This window comes from Equus quagga, chromosome 17 (assembly GCF_021613505.1).
Source record: "Equus quagga isolate Etosha38 chromosome 17, UCLA_HA_Equagga_1.0, whole genome shotgun sequence".
Taxonomy (NCBI): Eukaryota; Metazoa; Chordata; class Mammalia; order Perissodactyla; family Equidae; genus Equus; species Equus quagga.
In genome coordinates, this window is record NC_060283.1 from 58292317 (window position 1) to 58310362 (window position 18046).

At 34.7% G+C, this 18046-nt stretch overlaps 1 protein-coding gene across 7 annotated transcripts in view; it reads left to right on the forward strand.

Annotated features, from left to right (window-relative positions):
- KANSL1L (KAT8 regulatory NSL complex subunit 1 like) overlaps positions 1–18046 on the forward strand; it is a 138321-nt gene that overhangs the window by 3434 nt on the left and 116841 nt on the right. For all 7 annotated transcript variants that reach the window (XM_046643624.1, XM_046643629.1, XM_046643627.1 and 4 more), the window contains exon 2: positions 12322–13429. In XM_046643624.1, the coding sequence (XP_046499580.1) occupies positions 12351–13429 (1079 nt within the window). In that variant the 5' untranslated portion in view covers positions 12322–12350. The remainder of the gene's footprint in view (positions 1–12321; positions 13430–18046) is intronic.

An 18046-nucleotide genomic window follows, 5' to 3' on the forward strand; every position in this document is an offset into this window, starting at 1 on the left:
GTATGAATCATGCACTTATAACTGAATAGTAATAATTCTGCTTGAAGTATGATCTGTTTGATGTGCTATGTGGCCACCCAAGTGGCGTTATCTTTAATTAAATTCCTTTAGTCTTCAAAGAGAATTCCTTTTTAGGCATAGTTTTCAAAGTGGAAGAAGTTCTTGCTATAAACACTATTGAATACTAAGTACTGAGCTAACTGTACCCTGGTCGTGCCAGTTACTGCAGTTTTCTGCTATAAATTGAGAAGACCCATAGGGCATTAAGAAATCTTGAAAACACAGCAGTGTATTTCGTATTCATACTTTCTGTAATTCCTATATTTTGGGGGAATAAAATCATACCAGAGTAAACTCTTTTTCAATACTTTTATTGTTTAATTGGATTTTTCCTTTGAGTTAGAAATTAGGAATTTTGAGTCCCTTTATATTTCAGTAATGTTGGAAAGAGCTTTTCATATTTTGCCAAAAGAATTTGTCTTTCTTTCCTACTCTTTCTCTGACTTATTATAATGGATTGGCTATCTGAAACACATTTAAGTTGTAAGTGTGAAAGTAGTTTAATGTTTGTCCCTACTTCAGGATTCTCCCCTTTCTCAGAAATGCCATTGGTAGTCTTTTCACTTTATTTTAATTTAAGGATGAATCTGCATTCTTTATAATACTTTTATTCCTAGCTTGTGTTACTGTGTTTAAGAGAATTCAGATTATCCAGATTCCAGTTGAAAGAGTAAATTTAATGTTCAGGGGTAGATTTGGATAGGATATTTTTCATGGATTATATATATTCCTGCTAGAATATAAATCATAGTTAAAATCAGAAGTGGTATTTTAGGGGGATGGAAAATCAGATTTGGTTTTTAATTTTTAATGTTCATTCTCAGGAGGAAGGGTGGTTCTTCTTATCTAGATTGTCTAGATTATCAGTTTCAACTCTGAAATAGACTAGATTAGCAAACTTTTGATTTTCTTTAGAATGTATGCCAAAAATTGTTATATATGACCTACATATTAATTTGTAAAGACCTGATTACTAAGTGTTGAGATCAATTCAGTAATTATTGACATCATAATTATCTCACTATGTATATGCAGCTTTTGAGGGATGACATAATGATACTTACTATATCTCATGATGTCCAAGGGATCAGATTGCATTTAATTAATGTTAAGTTCATAAATATGTATGATTTATAAATCTTAAAGATTAAGTCACTAATGGAAACATTTTGGAGACAACAGGACAACACTTTTATTTGTAGTAACATCAGAACAGCTAATTTCTTCCTTAATTCACAATGAACATTCCTTGCGTTAAATTGTAGGCCAAAAGTTAGGATTTATGGTATAGACTTAACCTTACAATCCCCCCATTTTTTTTCTGAATTAATTTGATTTTTATATTACAATAATAAAATTTGTTATAACCAAAAAGAAGGAAAAAACTTTTGATTTTCTGTAGTTTTCAAACGTTTATTATTTAAAGGCATAAACTTTGTCTCATCTTACTGAAATTTTCTTTCTCACTATTTTTTATGAGACTTCAAAGAAAAGTGGATATATATTGAGATCTGAACTGTTCACTGTAGGGTTATTTATTTGGTGGATTATCTGTAACAGTTTTACGACATCTGTGTTTGTTTTTTTGCCACCCCAAACATTTCTGGGCTGCTAAAGTGCTATGGAATTATTATTATTTATTTATTTGGAGTTAAACTGGAATGTAATTTGAAAACCCTGTGGTAAAAACTTTAGTAAAAGTGAAAATCATGCCCAGAAGATAGAATTGATTTTTGAATAATCTACAACTGTTGCCTCTTGACAGATATTCAAAATGATCTCATTTTCTTTGACAGGGTTGTGATATGGTTGGTTTCTTAACTTGCAGTTTTGCTTGTTAAATCTTGTTAGCTTAATATTTTAGTTTCTGTATGTTGTGGCCAAAAGGAGTTTAGTTTTTTTTCAGTTTTATCTGTTCCGGGTTCTTTGAAGTTCTGTATCATTAGACTAAACTCTTTGAAAGAAGGGACCTACTTTGCTTGATTATCTCGAAATAAGTAATCATCAACGATGATGCTGGTGCCTGGAGTAAGTAAAGTACAGTATTTCAGCAGCTAGAAAGAAATTTCTTAGATTTAGCTAAGATCCAAATACTTTTTTTACACATAATTATGTGCATAATTAGAAACTGAATAATTAGGAACCAAAGTAATTAGAAACTGAATATTCATAAGAAGATCAAGATGCTTCTTAGCTCTTTGAGGATTTTCGTTTTCCATATTCTTTCTGTATAACCTAAAATATTATGGGTGCCCCAAAATACTAAACAATATGTTTGGGTAAGAACTTTGGGGACTGAAATATTTTAGTTAATGATTGGTTCTTGTTTACTTATGGGGACCATATACTTTACACTTTCTGCTGTCTAGAACAATAGTCTTTAACCACATGTGACTGTTGAGCACTTGAAATGTGGCTAGTCCAAGTTGAGTTTGTGCTAAATGTAAAATAAACACTGGATTTTGAGACTTAGCACACATACGAAAGAACATAAAATATCTCATTAAGATTTTTATATTGATTACAGGTTGAAGTAATAATATTTTGTACATAATGAGTTCGATGAAATTGAAATTTATTTCATATGTTTCTTTTTACTTTTTAAAATATGTCTGGTAGCAAATTTAAAATTACACATGTAGCTCACATCCTATTTCTGTTGGACAGCAGTGTTCTCTACTAACATTTCCTAGCCTTAAGACTCTTCCCAATAAAATATCTCATGAACCTCCTTCCTTGAAAGTTTGAAATAATTTTATTATTTTGGATGGTATTTATTGAAGAGGTGTTTATTAAGGGCCTGCTAAGTGCTGAACAGTATTCTAGGCTACAGCAATGAATGAAAACATTGAAATCCTGCCATCTTGCAGCTTTCATTCTAGTGGGAAGAATATGTGATAAATAATTTTTAGTAAAAATTTTTAAGTGAACTAATTGTAAGTATACCATTAATTATTTATAATTTCATGTAATATAATTTTAATACAGTGCTTCATTTATTGAGTGATAATATGCTATTTAATGTACTTTTGGCATTTCTCTTGTTTGGTGTTCTCTGAACTTCCTGGCTCTGTGGTTTAATGTTTGACATTAACTTGGAGAAATTCTCAGTCATTGCTTCAAATGCTTTTTCTGCTCTTTTCTCTCTTTACCTTCTGGTATTCCCATTGTATGTATGTTAGTACCTTTTATAGTTGGCTCACAGTTTTTGGATATTCTGTTCCATTTTTTTCAGTCTTTTTTCTGTTTGTTTTTCACTTTTGGAAGTTTCTATTGACATATCCTCAAACTCAGAGATTCTTTTCTCAGCCATGTTCAGTCGACTAATGAGCCCATCAAAGGTATTCTCATTTTTGTTACAGTGTTACTGATTTCTGCATTCTTTTTTGATTCTTTCTTAGAATTTTTATCTCTCTGCTTACATTATGTGTCTATTCTTATATGTGGTCTGCTTTTTCTGTTAGACCCTTTAGTAAATTAATCATAATTTGTTGTTGAAGTTCTTTTAGGTTCACAGTCTGAGGATTCCGACATTCCTGCGGTATCTGAGTCTGGTTCTGATGCTTGCTCTGTCTCTTGAAACTGTTCTTTGCCTTTTAGTATGCCTTGTAATTTCTTGTTGAAAGAGGGGACATAATTTGCTTGGTAAAAGGAACTCCGGTAAATAGGCCTTTCGTAAGATGTGGGGGTATGGGAAGCATTCTATAGTCTGATGATTAGGTCTGTCTTTTAGAGAGCCTGCCTGTGCCCCTGGACTGTGAACTTCACAAACGCTTCTCAATTTGTCCCCCCTCTTAGGTGGGACAGGATGACTGGAGGGGGCTGTTTTTGGGTGTTTTCCTTCTCCCACATGGAAGGCTAGTACGGGCTGGAGTTGCGTATTTGTTTAACTTTTAAGAAAAAGCAGGACTTTTCAACAGATTTCTCAGAAAACCATGTATCGTCTCTCATTTCTTTAACCTCGTTTTATTTGGCCTCACTAGCTCTCGATGTCTTCTCTGTATGCTGGTAAACACTTTGGAATCTCAGTTCCACCCTCTCTGGAATTTTCTTCCACCTCGCTGACTGGACTTTTCAAGTCTCCCTTTAGGGCTCTTTTTCTTTTGTAACTCCTCCTCCTTTGCCCAGTAAAGGTGAGTGATCCTCAGGGCTTGATCCTGGGCTCCTTTCTCTTCTTTGCTTATACTCTCTCCCTCAGTAAATTCTTCTAGTCCTTTGGTTTTAAATACTATTTATATGCCAGTGACTCCCCCAAATAACATCTCTAACTGTGACTTCTTGCTTAAACTCTAGGCTTGTTTATCCAACTTCCTCCACTTGGTTGGCTGGCTAGTAGGCACTTCAGACACAACGTATGCCAAACAGAACTTTTTATTTTTCTCTTTCAACTTTCTGTCTCCCAGGTCTGCCCCGTTTCAGACAGTAACACCACTGACCACTCAGTTGCTCAAGCAAAACAACGTAGGAGTCATACTTGATTGCTTTCTTGACCTTAACCCCACAAAATCTGTCAAAAGTTTTGTCAGCTCTACCTTGAAACATTCCCTAGATTCGCCATTTTTATTTCTACTGCTTCCTCCCTAGTCCAAGCTACCAGTACCGTCTCTAGTTTAGATTACTTCAGTAGCTTCCCACTTGGTCTCCATCCTTCCGTTCTTGGAAGCTGTTTCCATTCTTTCTCCAAAACAAATCTTTTCTCTACAAAACAGCCAGAGTCATTTTTAAACAATGTAAATCAGATCACGTTACTCTCTCGTCCATTATCTTCACTGGCTTTCCTTTGACTTACGTAAAATGTCCATGGTTTGGACCCCAGTTACATCTCTAATCGTGTATCCTGGCGCTCTTTCTCTCTGGCTCACTATGTTCTAGGCGTATTTGTCATTTTAGTTCCATAAAGACACCAAATTCATTCCTGCCCTAAAGCTTTGTTAGTTGTCCGTTTTCATTGTAATGCTCTTACCCCAAATCTTGGTTAGATTTTTATTGTCATTTCAGGTCTCAGAGCAGATGTCGTCAACACAGAGGCATTCCTTCATCTACAGATCTAAATTAACTCCTGCCCCAATGTAGTCATGCTCTATCACTTTCTTTTGTTTACTTTTTATGAAAACACTCTGTAACCGTTATTTAGTTGATATTTTCTTATTTGTATATTAATTCTATACTACCATTTGCTAGAATGTAAGCTCTGTGAGAAGGGAAACCTTATTTTTCATGTTCACCACCATCTTTCTAGCGTTTAGGATAGTGTCTGTTACATGTTGCTCAATAAGTATGTGTTAACTGAATTGTTGAATGTTTGGTTTTAGATTGAATATATATCAAATGGAGGTTAAAGTCTTGCTTCTTCCAAAAATAGACAAAACTACATTTATGATTCAGTGTTGGCCATTTCTTCATTTTCTGCTTTAAAAAAAGTCAACTGTTTTATTTCCATAAAAATTTTTGAAACATTTTTAGTTTGTTTTGTTTCTAAAAGATGAAATAGGTTTTCAGCTGCCATTCAGAAGCACTTTAAATAACATGTTGCAGTATGGATACTCTTTATACCCAAATGAAAACCAGATGGCTTTACTTGTAGCTAGATAGTCTGTCTTGGTTTTTAAATTGGCTTCTGAAATACTGGAGGAAGCTGTAAGTGCTATAAAATAATTATGATCATGTGGAATACAGTTTATGGAACTAATGGAGATATCTTGAAGTAAATTTGCAGTTATTATTTTGCTCTCTCAAATCAGTATTCCTTTCCTTATGCATTCTGCCTCTAACTAGTCCATTATGCATGAAAGTGAAATAAAACACGATTGATAATAATTACAATTTAAAACTATATAAAGGTCAAAACCATTATTGAGAGTTAACCTGAATGGTAAATTCTGGGACTTCCAGGAGTATGTACATCTGATTTGTACCAACTCCTGAACATGTGTCTTCTGCATATATGTCAAAGGCTCCCAAATTGTTATGTTTTAAATTATTTTTAAATATTTATTTTATTTAATATTCTATTTTTGAGAAGGTCCAACTTATCGATTTTTTTGAGTCATATTTTTGGTGTCATATCTAAAAGATCTTTGCCTAACCCACTATCACAAAGATTTTTTTTGCTTCGTTTTTTATAGAAATTTTATGGTTTTAAGTTTTACATTTAGGTCTATCATCCATTCTGATCGGTGTGACCATTTTTATGTATGGTATGTGGCACGGGTTAAGGCTCAGTTTTTTGCATATGGATGTCCTGTTGTTCCAGAATCATTTGTTAAGAAAACTAGTCTTTCTACATTGAATTGCCATTACAGCGTTGTGAGAAGTCAATTGACCATGTTTGTGTGAGTCTGTTTTTGGGGCTCTCTATTGTTTACATTGATCTATGTGTCCATTCTTTTAGCAGTGCCGCACTTAGTTGACTATCATAAGTTGATAGGTAGTATGGGTCCTTCAGGTTTCTTCTTTTTTTGTTATTGCTATTTTAGTTCTCTTCTCTTTTCGTATAAATTTTTGAATCAGTTGTTGATATCAGCAAAAAATCCTGCCAAGATTTTGATTGGGATTGTGTTGAATCTATAGATCAAGTTTGAGAAGAATTAACATTGTAACAATATTGAATAATCTAACCCTAACACTCTAAAATCGAGTGAACACAGTTTATCACTCTATTTATTTAGGTCTTTGATCTTTTTCATTGGTTTTTTTTTTTCAGGATATAGTTCCTGCACATATTTGTTAGATTTATACCTAGGTATTTCATATTTTTGGAGCTATTGGAATTAATACTGTTTTACAAATTTCTACTTCCAATTTTTTGTTTCTGGTATATGGAAATATAAGTGATTGTTGTTTCTTGACCTTCTGTCTGCCACCTTAGTAATCATATTAGATCTGTGAGCTTTTTTCCTTTTTTTTTTTTTTTTGGTGAGGAAGATTGTCCCTGACCTAACATCTATGCCAATCCTCCTCTATTTTGTGTATGGGATGCTGCCACAGCATGATTTGATAAGCAGTGTGTAGGTCCATGCCTGGGATCCGAACCTGCAAACCCCGGGCCGCCGATGTGGAGTGCGCTAACTTAACCACTATGCTACCAGGCCGGCTGACCTAGTAGCCTTTTTTATAGATTTCTTGGGATTTTTCTGTGTAGCAAGTCATATCATCTGTGAATAGACACGGTTTTACTTTTTACTTTCCAATCTGTGTAGCTTTTTATTTCTATTTTCTTCTGTTGTACTGGCTAGGACCTTCAGTATGATGATGAATAGGAGTGGTAAAAACAGACGTCTTACCTCACTTCCAATCCTAGGGCAGAAGCACTCAGTCTTTCATCATTAATTATAAAGTGATCTCTAGGCTTTTGTATAGTTGCTCTTTTTTAGGTTAAACAGTTTCCCTCCTTTTCCTAATTTGCTGAGTTTTTTTTTCTAATCACGAATGGTTACTGGATTTTGTTGAATGCCTCTTCTTCATCTATTGAGATCATATTTTTTCTGTTTTAGTCTTTTGATATGGTGAATTTCAGTAGTTAACTTTTTAAATGTTGAACCAGTCTTGTGTTTATGCAATAAGCCATACTTGGTTGTGATATATTATCCTTTCTATATGTTGCTGTGTTTGTAACATTAATTTTAAAAATAATAATTGAAATAGGCGTTGTTACTACTTATTACTACCTAAATCCTGGTACACCTTTTAAAATCATGACTCACTTGGTTATTAATTCACTCAGCAAATACCTGACAATTATTGTGTACCAGGCATTGTTTTAAGTGCTGGGGATTAGAACATTGAACAGAATAGAGTTCTGCCCTTTACCTATATTCCTCCCTAGAATGTAATAAAATGTCAAGTAGTGCTTAGTGCTACGAGAAACAATAAAGCAGTGTGAAGGAGTGAAGATCCGTGATGTGAGGGGCCAAAGCTATTTTCAATATGTTGGTCAAGGCAGGCCTCTGTGATGACTGTAGAGCAGAAAAATGAATGAAGTGAGGGAGCCAGCTATCTTATTTGTGGAAAATTGTTCCAGGCTGAGAGAATTGCAAGCACAAAGTCCCTGAAGCAGGGACTTGCTGGTGTGTGTTAAGAATAGCACAGCGGCCTGTGTTTCTGCAGTGTGGTAACCAATGGAGACAGTTGTAGAAGGCGAAGTAGTCAGGGACCTGACGATGTAGACCTTTCTCGGCCATGGTACAGATGACTTTGGATCTAAGTTTAATGGCACCCACTTATTTATTCACCAGATAGTCATTGAACACCTGCTGTATGTCAGATACTTTTTCGTGTTGTTGATATAGTACACAAAATAGTAAAAAATCCAAGCCTTCATAGGTCCTTAGAAGTGTTAGTGACAAGGGTAGTCGTTTACGTAATATGGAGGAGGTTGTCCGAAGTGGTCGAGTGTAGAGTAATCAGTTAGGAAACATTGGTGTACACAATGATTACGTATTTAAATAATTTTAAAAGTTGGAATAAATACACTGTTTTATGCTAAAACTATGAGCATAATTAAAACTTTTTTTATTTACAGGAGGCATCTATTTTTATGCGTCTCATTTGGTTGCAAAGTGAAGAGACTTTCAGGCTAGGATTTTTTATAATGATACACTTGGGAATAGAGTGCAGAAGAACTTCATGGAAATCCTAGAATAGGAACTGTGCTATGGCTGGGCCTTCCAGAGACTAGAACCCAAAAGTCTTCATATCCAAGTGTATTAGTTATCTATTGCTGTGTAACAAACTGCCTTCAAATTTAATGACTTAAAGCATTTCTTTCAGAATTTCTGTGGCTCAGGAATCTAGACGTGGCTTAGCTGAGTGCCTGTGACTCGAGGCTTCTCACACAGCAGCAGTCAGGGTATTGGCTGGGGCTGGAGTCATCTGAAGGGTTGGCTGGGGAAGGATGTGCTTCTCAGACCACTTGCATGGCTTTTGGCAGGCTTTTGGTTATTCCTGTCTGTTGGCTGGAGACATTAGTGCTTGGCCATGTGGGTCTTCCCAGCTCATAACATGACCCCTGGCATCCCTGAGTGAGAGAGTGAGATAGGGTGACAAGATGGAAGCTTAGTCTCTGTAACCTGGTCTCGGAAGTGACGTCTCGTCACCTCTGCTGCCTTGTTTGCTAGAAGCAAGTCACTAAATCCAATCTCCACTCAGGAGGAGAGGGTTACATGAGGGCATGAAACCCAGGAGGTGGGAATTATTAAGATCCTTTTAGAAGCTACCTGTCATACCAAGTAAGCCCTAGAGATCTCACCAGAGTTTGTGTATGTTTATTCTAGTTCTCTACCATAAATGTGCCTTAGCTACTCTCAATCTCTACATTTCTTTTCCTTCTCTTTTTGCTGCCAACTCTAGTTTGTAACTGTCAATCTGTGTATCTTTTCTCTACCTCTTATTTTTAGTTTTTCCTTATCTTAATTTATCTAGAGCCTAAGATGAATTCTCCTGCTTCATGATATTTCACCTTCTGCTCCTGTTGCTAGCCACTTTGATTATCTCATTAGCACCCTGTTCACATTTTTGAGAGGGAGAAAGTGGGTAGGGAGGGGACAGAGTTTAGTATTTTGAATATGACTACCTCATCAGCAAGAACTATGATTAAGGCAGTTTCCCTTAGAGAGCAATGGACTTATCTGAATACTACTGTAGATGTTTATAGATTAGAAGATAATAGTCAATCTGTCAATCAAGTGACAGATTGAATCTTGAAAAAAGAATTCTCGGTGCTACTTTGTTTTATAATTATTTTTCTATTTCTCATAAAAGTAGAGTGTAAAATATATATATGTGTAAATCCCAATAATCTGATTATTTTTGTTTTCCTGGTTTTCTTTTTGGATTTAAGATAAATGAAAATCTGGTTTATAGGATTTATTATTTTTGAGACATTGTATAAAACTGTATACATTTTGAGACATACAGAATTTGGGGAGAGGATTATACAGAAATCGCTACTTGTTTTTGAGACATTATGCAGTAAAGTGTAAAGAAGGCAAAAATTTGTATTTTTATCACATAGAATTAACAACAATTAACATTTGTTCATTTTGCATTAAGTCTTTTCCCCCCAATTAATAAACTTGTAGTTAAAACTCAACTCTTAAAGTGCCAGTCTTAGTTCTGTTTCATGGAATTTACCTGATGCAACTACTGTTACAAATTTGGTGGATATTTTTCTGGTTCATTTTTTACTCTTATTAACATGTAAACACACAAATACACATTACTGTGTGTATATATGGTATGGTTTTGTGTTTGTATTTTATTTATATGATACCATGCTATGTATATTCTTAAGTGTTCTTTTTTTCTAACTTTATACTGTTTCTAAGGTGTGTCCATGTTGATATATATAGAGCTATGTCATTCTTTTTAACTGCTATATAGTGTTCCATCATATTTTAGTATCCATTCTCTTATTGTTAGATATCTAGGTTGCTTTGAAAGAATGTTTTGCTGTTGTAAACACTGCTCTCTTGTGCACCTGTGACAAACACATTTTCCACATTATTGTCAAATTCTTGAATCAATTTATAGTCCAAAGAGATGTGAGAAATCTTATTTATCTACGTTCCCATGATAAATGATATTTTCAGACTTAAAACAGTATTCTTGAATTTGGTGGTTGGAAAACTGGTCTCTTTATTACTCTACATTTCCTTCATTGCTGTGAGACTGAGTATATATGTTTAATGACCATCTGGATGTCCTCATCTGTGAAGTGCTTGATTGCTGTATCCTTTCCCCATTTGTATGGGTTCTTTATCTATTCTGGAGTACTCATCCTTTGTCTGTTGTACATGTCGCAGATATTGTCTCCTAGCCCATCACGTTTTTTTAACCCTGTGTATGGTTTTTTTTAATTACATAGAAATTTTTGTGCCTTTTTTTCCTTTTGATCATTCTTGTTTGTCTTTGGAAAGAATCAGCTTTTGGTTTTGTGTTTTTAAAAAGGAACGAAGGATGTAGAGTTACAGCTAGCACCCGAGGACGTACAATATGGGAGTGTGGCCATTTAAATAACTACTAACTGTTATGTGTGTTGAAACAAAAATTTGAAGTACAGTGGTTCCAAAATATCTTCAAAAACTTATAATTGTTAATGATATGAAACTTTTTCACTAAGCATTCAGTCTTCATAGTTTTCAATAGTACTGGATTAACTTTTTCTATGAATCAGAATATACGGTTTTGTACTTTTTCTTTTGGTAAAATACGATGAAATTTGTTTAATTGTGACATTAATCTTTAGTAGTCGTCTGTCACAGTCCCCACTGTTTTCCAGGCAGGGGTAGCAGCTTTTCTAAGGATAACTGATGACTATCTGTTTGTGAGAAGGGAAAAAATGATTACAGATGCTTTTTCAGGAGTAAGTTTTGCGCATTGCAGTTAGGCGAGTTTTCACTATCACTTTTTTTTTTTTTTTTTTGAGGAAGATTAGCCCTGAGCTAACTGCTGCCAATCCTCCTCTTTTTGCTGAGGAAGATTGTCCCTGAGCTCACATCCGTGCCCATCTCCCTCTAGTTTATATGTGGGATGCCTACCACAGCATGGCTTACCAAGTGGTGCTGTGTCCGCACCAGGGATCTGAACTGGCGAACCCCGGGCCGCCGAAGTGGAATGTGCAAACTTAACTGCTGCGCCACTGGGCCGGCCCCCTCACTATCACATTATTTTTAAGGGCTGTGAAATTATGTACTTTTTGTTTGTAGTTCAGTTCTCTTACGTTATTTAGCATATTTTCATTATTTAGCATATTTTAGTTATTGTTATTAATACGGTTCAGATTGTGAAGTTTAAATTGAGATGTGGAGATTTTGAGCAACTTGTTATATTTTATAAAGATAAATAATTCTTGCTTTTGGCTGAAAGTATGAGATTGAGTCACATTTTTAAGTATTAGTCCCAGATTCCAGGTTGGAATTTTTTTCTTTTGACTCTCACTAAACATTGTCCAAAAAATTGGAATCTTGAGATGTAATTACATCCAAACATATTTGTCTCACATTTATTGTGCTAGGTTGCGTGCAACTAATTGGAGTATGGAGTATTAGGCCCACAGTTAGAGCAAAGAATAGTTTAGTCCTTGTTGAATTCCTTATGAGCTAGGAAAGAGCAGAGATAATGTTAGGAGTTGGGAAATAAAGGAGGAGTTTGGTTCCATTCACCAGAATGGATCAGAAACATTGAAAATGTTGCCCTTGGAAAAAGTACTAGCATAAAACTTTTTTTCTAGACATTTGATCATTTATTTTTACATTATTTTAGGTTTCCAGTAATTATCTGCAGGATTCGCCATGACCCCAGCTCTGAGGGAGGCAGCAACAAAGGGTATCTACTTTTCATCTTTACCAAGTACCATGGAGTCTGACAAGATGCTATGCGTGGAAAGTCCAAGAACTGTAGATGAAAAGCTAAAGGGAGATGCTTTCTCTCAGATGCTGGGATTTCCAACTCCCGAACCTACCCTTAACACTAATTTTGTGAATTTAAAACATTTTGGCTCTCCTCAGTCTTCAAAACACTATCAGACAGTTCTTTTAATGAGTTCTAATTCTACATTAAATAAACACAATGAGAATTATAAACAAAAGAAATTAGGAGAACCCAACTGCAATAAGCTGAAAAACATACTGTGTAATGGCAGCAACATTCAGCTCAGTAAAATCTGTCATTCTCATTCTGAAGAGTTCATCAAAAAGGAACCTCTGTCAGATACCACAAGCCCGTGCATGACAGATGTACAAATTATTTTGGATTCAAATATAACCAAAGACACTAATGTGCAACTGCAAAACTGTAAATGGTACCAAAAGAATGCACTTTTGGGTAAAATTACTGATGCTGAGATTCAAAAGGGTTTATTACACTGTGCTCAAAAGAAAATGGGGCCTGGCCACTCAAATGTGCCTGCTAGTTCCTCAGCTGCTGAGAAAGAGGAGGAAGTGAATGCTCGTTTACTTCATTGTGTGAGCAAACAGAAAGTCTTACTTAGCCAGGCTCGAAGAACTCAGAAACATCTGCAGATGCTCCTGGCAAAGCATGTTGTTAAGCACTATGGTCAGCAAATGAAATTTTCCATGAAACATCAACTCCCCAAAATGAAGATCTTTCATGAACCTACCACAGTTTTAGAGAACAGTTTACCTAAATGCACTGAAATTAAGCCAGACGTCAATATATTGACTGCAGAGAATAAATTGTGGAATGATACAAAAAATGGCTTTGCACAGTGTACAGCTGCAGAAATCCAAAGATTTGCACTGTCTGCTACAGGGCTGTTGTCTCATGTTGAAGAGGGTCTGGATTCTGATGCAACTGATAGCAGCTCTGATGACGATTTGGATGAATATACCATTAGGAAAAATGTGGCAGTGTAAGTGCAAAATCATTATTAGACCTTTTACTGTTCTGTATATAGCAACAATTTTGTCTTGATTTCAAGATATGTTGAAAGGAAACAGATTTTCTAAAAACTTAATGCTATAATATTTAAGTTACAAGACTTCGGTGAATTTTTAAAACATTCTATATTTTAAACTACTGTGTGTGAATATATACATACTATTTAAAAATAAGTTACTCAACTGTTCTGTCCAGGAATAATGAAAGCTAATTAGCAGCATTTTTTCTGTTCTTGAATGCAATAGGCTATGGACTAGGCTTAAAATTTTGCTTAAGTGATCTAGCCAATATGTATAGCTAAAACTCAGAAAATTTGAAGTCTTCACATAGGGAGCCCTCATTGGCTTCAGGAGTTTGTCAGTTGAGAGTACATATAAATTGACCTGCTAATTTTTTTTGTTATTGAATGCTTGTTATGTGCTGGACCCTAGAGATTCAGTTGTGGGCCAAATATTCACAGCCTTTACCCTCTCGGGAATCTCCTTCAAACAGGGATATCTAGATATTTAAAAAAGCAAAATAAAAACACAAAGAAAAAGAGTTTTACTTATCAAACCTTGTTAACATTCCAGCTCTATCTGATGGAGGTTTCTGAGATGATGGAAATGTTCTATATCTGTATTATCCACTAGGCACTACCTCGTGTGGCTGTTGAGCACCTGAAATGTGGCCAGTGCAACTGAGGAACTGAGTTTTTCCTTTGTTTTTCTTTTGTGAGGAGGATTGGCCCTGAGCTGACATCTGTGCCAATCTTCCTCTATTTTTTTTTTTCTTTTGAGGAAGATAAGCCCTGAGCTAACATCTCCCACCAATCTTCCTCTTTTTGCTGAGGAAGACTGGCCCTGAGCTAACATCCATGCCCATCTTCCTCTACTTTATATGTGGGATGCCTACCACAGCATGGCTTGATAAGTGGTGTGTAGATCTGCGCCAGGGATCTGAACTGGTGAACCCTGGGCTGCTGAAGTGGAGCACGAGAACTTAACCACTGTGCCATCATGCTGGACCCAATCTTCCTCTGTTTTATGTGGGATGCCGCCACAGTGTGGCCTGACGAGTGGTGCCAGATCTGCACCCAGGATTTGAACTTGTGAACCCTGGGCTGCTGAAGTGGAGTGCACGAATTTAATCACTATGCCACAGTCTGGCCCCTCAATTTTTATTTAATTTGAATTTTATTTAAATAGCCAGATAAAGCATAGTTTTTAATCTAGCTTTCAGGGTCATGGAATCTGTTAATATCTCTAAATTGATGCAAACTACTCTGTGTGTGTGTGTGTGTGTGTGTATGTATGTTTGTATATAGTATTTTGGGAGGAGGAAGTCCATCATTTTTATAAAATTCTCAAAGATGAATGAGAATCATTATAGAATTAGAAACAGCACATTAATTTTTACTAATAAATAGAAGATCAGTATTATATTAATTTTTATAGTGAGGATAAAATGTAAAGCAAAGTGAGCATTCCAGTCTTTGGGTGTTCTGTTATCACTATATTTGAAATATGTTTGAATGTGGGAGCTAATAGTTATTGAGCACATATTAGTTTTCTGACTGGCATTGTGCTATTTATTTTACATATATTATTCAATCCTTTCAACAACTATGGGAGGTAATTGTTGTTATATTTATTTTACTTAAGAAGAAACAGGCTCACCTTGGTTAAGTCGCTTGCCCGTGGCCAAAAGGCAAGTAAGTGGTAGACTAGGAATCTTGTCCATGTATGAGACTTTAAACCCACATTCTTTTTGTTGGGCCGTGCAACTTTGTCAGCATTATATTACTGATGCTTGTAACCACAAGAATGATTAAGCACGTGTTCTGAAAGTAGTCCAGAAATTTATCCATTTTTATATTTATAATGCTTTTGAAGTAATTCAGTTTAATAAAATATAGTAGATAAATTTAGTAAATGATTTACTTTTTGTTGAGAAGAGCTGACTGGCAAGTTTACCTCTTTTAAGCTAGAAACAGAAATAAGAAAATCTTGTCTTTCTAGATTATTTTGACTTTCATTAATATTCTGTTTCATTGATCTCCTACAGCACTTAATCTGCCATAACATTTACCATTAAATCATATTTTGTCCTATGTGATTTGCTAATTTATCTATTAGTCTTAATAACTCAACACCTAGTAAGGGTGGAAACCACATTTTATACTTTAAAAAGATCTCTTATATATTAAGCATATAATTACTGATGGCTGAAAACATTTTGTTTTAAGATTTGCATTTACTTCTGGAGTTTAGGGAGAAAACAGTAAGTTCAGACATTTCTATAAAACATACACAGACAGGGAAATTCAAACTTTTGGAAAAAATTTTTATACAAAGCATCAAGCAATATACATATCATCTCTTTTCTTGTTAACTCTACCAGTTTATTGAGGAAAATTGAAGTAAAGTAGCCTGGAAAAAAATTTGGGATCAGGCTTGGAAAGTTTATTTCTCATTCTAGCTTTCTTTTTTCCCGTAATCAACTGGAAGGGCTTCAGGGACGCTAGACATGCATTTTAGGAAAATAATGAATCTAGTAAGTTTAATATTCTTTAAGATAAACTTCTAGCCTCTTGCATTATTGACCATTTTATATTATGATGCCTTGGTTATTAAAGCTCATATCTGTATTTCCACAGATCAAATACACTTTGTTCTAAGATTACACTCATCTGATCAATTCAAATCAATATTACTAAATTTATATAATAACTCTCTAAATTCCTTAATTCATTGAATTATTTGATAATTGTCTGGGTTTTTTTGTTTGTTGCTTTGTATTTAGCTATTTGAACTCTGTTTGACATTTCTTGATTTTATATACCTCCCCCAAAATTAGATAGTAAATTTTGAATATTTTTACTAATGCTAATAGATTTCTTGTGGGAAAGATGGTTTCGCAACATTTTATTAATTTTGACATTGAATTTGGAACAAATAACAGCATTAATTATTTGTATCTTTTGATGTGAGTATAAAAATGGTTTTTTAAATTGGAATTAGATCTGTTTCAAGTTGTTAAATTCATTTTATAATTTAAAACATCCTGATGAGTTAATTTTTTCTTTTATTTTTACTTTCTTCTCACATCTCTGAAAGCTCATTTTTCAAACATAGATGAATATTTTTAACGAATAAAGTTCAGAATTCAACATAAAATAGATAAAAAGGGTGCATTTTGTGGATCTAAATTTTGAGGTGAGTACTAACACATTCTTTTCATTATCTCTCCTGAATATGAATAGACTTCTCAAATTGTAAGATTCAGTGGCAAATACTAAAGCTGACTTCAGCTTAATTTTAAGGAACTTCCGCATGAGTACTACTTTTTCTCTCATTGTATACCCACTACCTAGCATTGTCTACTTTTTTCTTTTGGTGAGGAAGATTGGCCTTGAGCTAACATCTGTGCCAGTTTTCCCCTATTTTGTATGTGGGACACCTCCACAGCATGGCTTGATGAACTGTGTATAGGTCCACACCTGGGATCCAAACCTGTGAACCCTGGGCTGCTGAAGCAGAGTGTGCGGACTTAACCACTATGCCACTGGGCTGGCTGCACTGCTGTCTACTTTTTAGTGGCTCTTTGGTATTTGTTGGGTGAATGAATGAATCTTTCTCTATTTGTATATGTAGTTGTGAAGATAAGAAAATTGGGGTTGGGAATCTGAAATTTCTCTCTGTATGTTTATCTTTTCTTCTTCCATTTTGTAGTTATCTTTATTTGATTTTTCCCCCCTTTCTTCCTTTGTCTCTGGTATCAAACTGGCCACAAAATATATCTTACACATCTTAGAACCAGCATGAATGTGTGTTCAATGAATGAATGAATGAATGAATGAATGAAATATACCAAAATATGGACATTAAAAAGTAATTATTATAATATTTAACATTTGCAACTTTAAAATTGATAAGTAAAATATGTCTTAAAAATCTTAAATTACATTACTATAAATGTCTTCTATTCTTTTTTTTTGTTTTTAGTTTACATCCCTGATAAGAAAACAAATTTATTCAATCTTATCAGGAAATTTAGCTGTGAAGGAATGTAATTGTTTTAGGAAATTGGAAAGCACTCACGTTAGCCATTTCTATTACCATTGTTATTTTAAATATATATTTGACTTGCCCCTTTTCCCTTCCCTCCAAAGATGTAGGCAATAGTTTATTGATAATGACATTACTGATATCTTTTAAAAATAACTTTTGCTTGAGAGACTAGTTTGCCTTAGAAAATTTTTTTCAAGTCAGTTTCCTTTGGAAAGGAAAATAAGGATTTTATGTTTTTTGTAAGTTTGAGATATAATCCTTATACTATAATATGAATGGAATTTCACCCCATTGTTCTGTCCTTTGGTGAAGAAACACAGATTCTGAACTGAGTTGTGTTACAGTCATGGCTTGCTCTGTGACCTTGAGCAAAGGTTAAGGTTATTCTGAACTCTGTGATTCAGATTCTTCTATTTTGGTCTACTTTAGAGTTCTAGAGTTAACCTGGTGAAATATTAAATGTAAAGTACATATACATAGTAAGGCACTGACTTCACAGCCAATAAAGAGTGTCTTGTCAAGCAATTTGCTGTTGT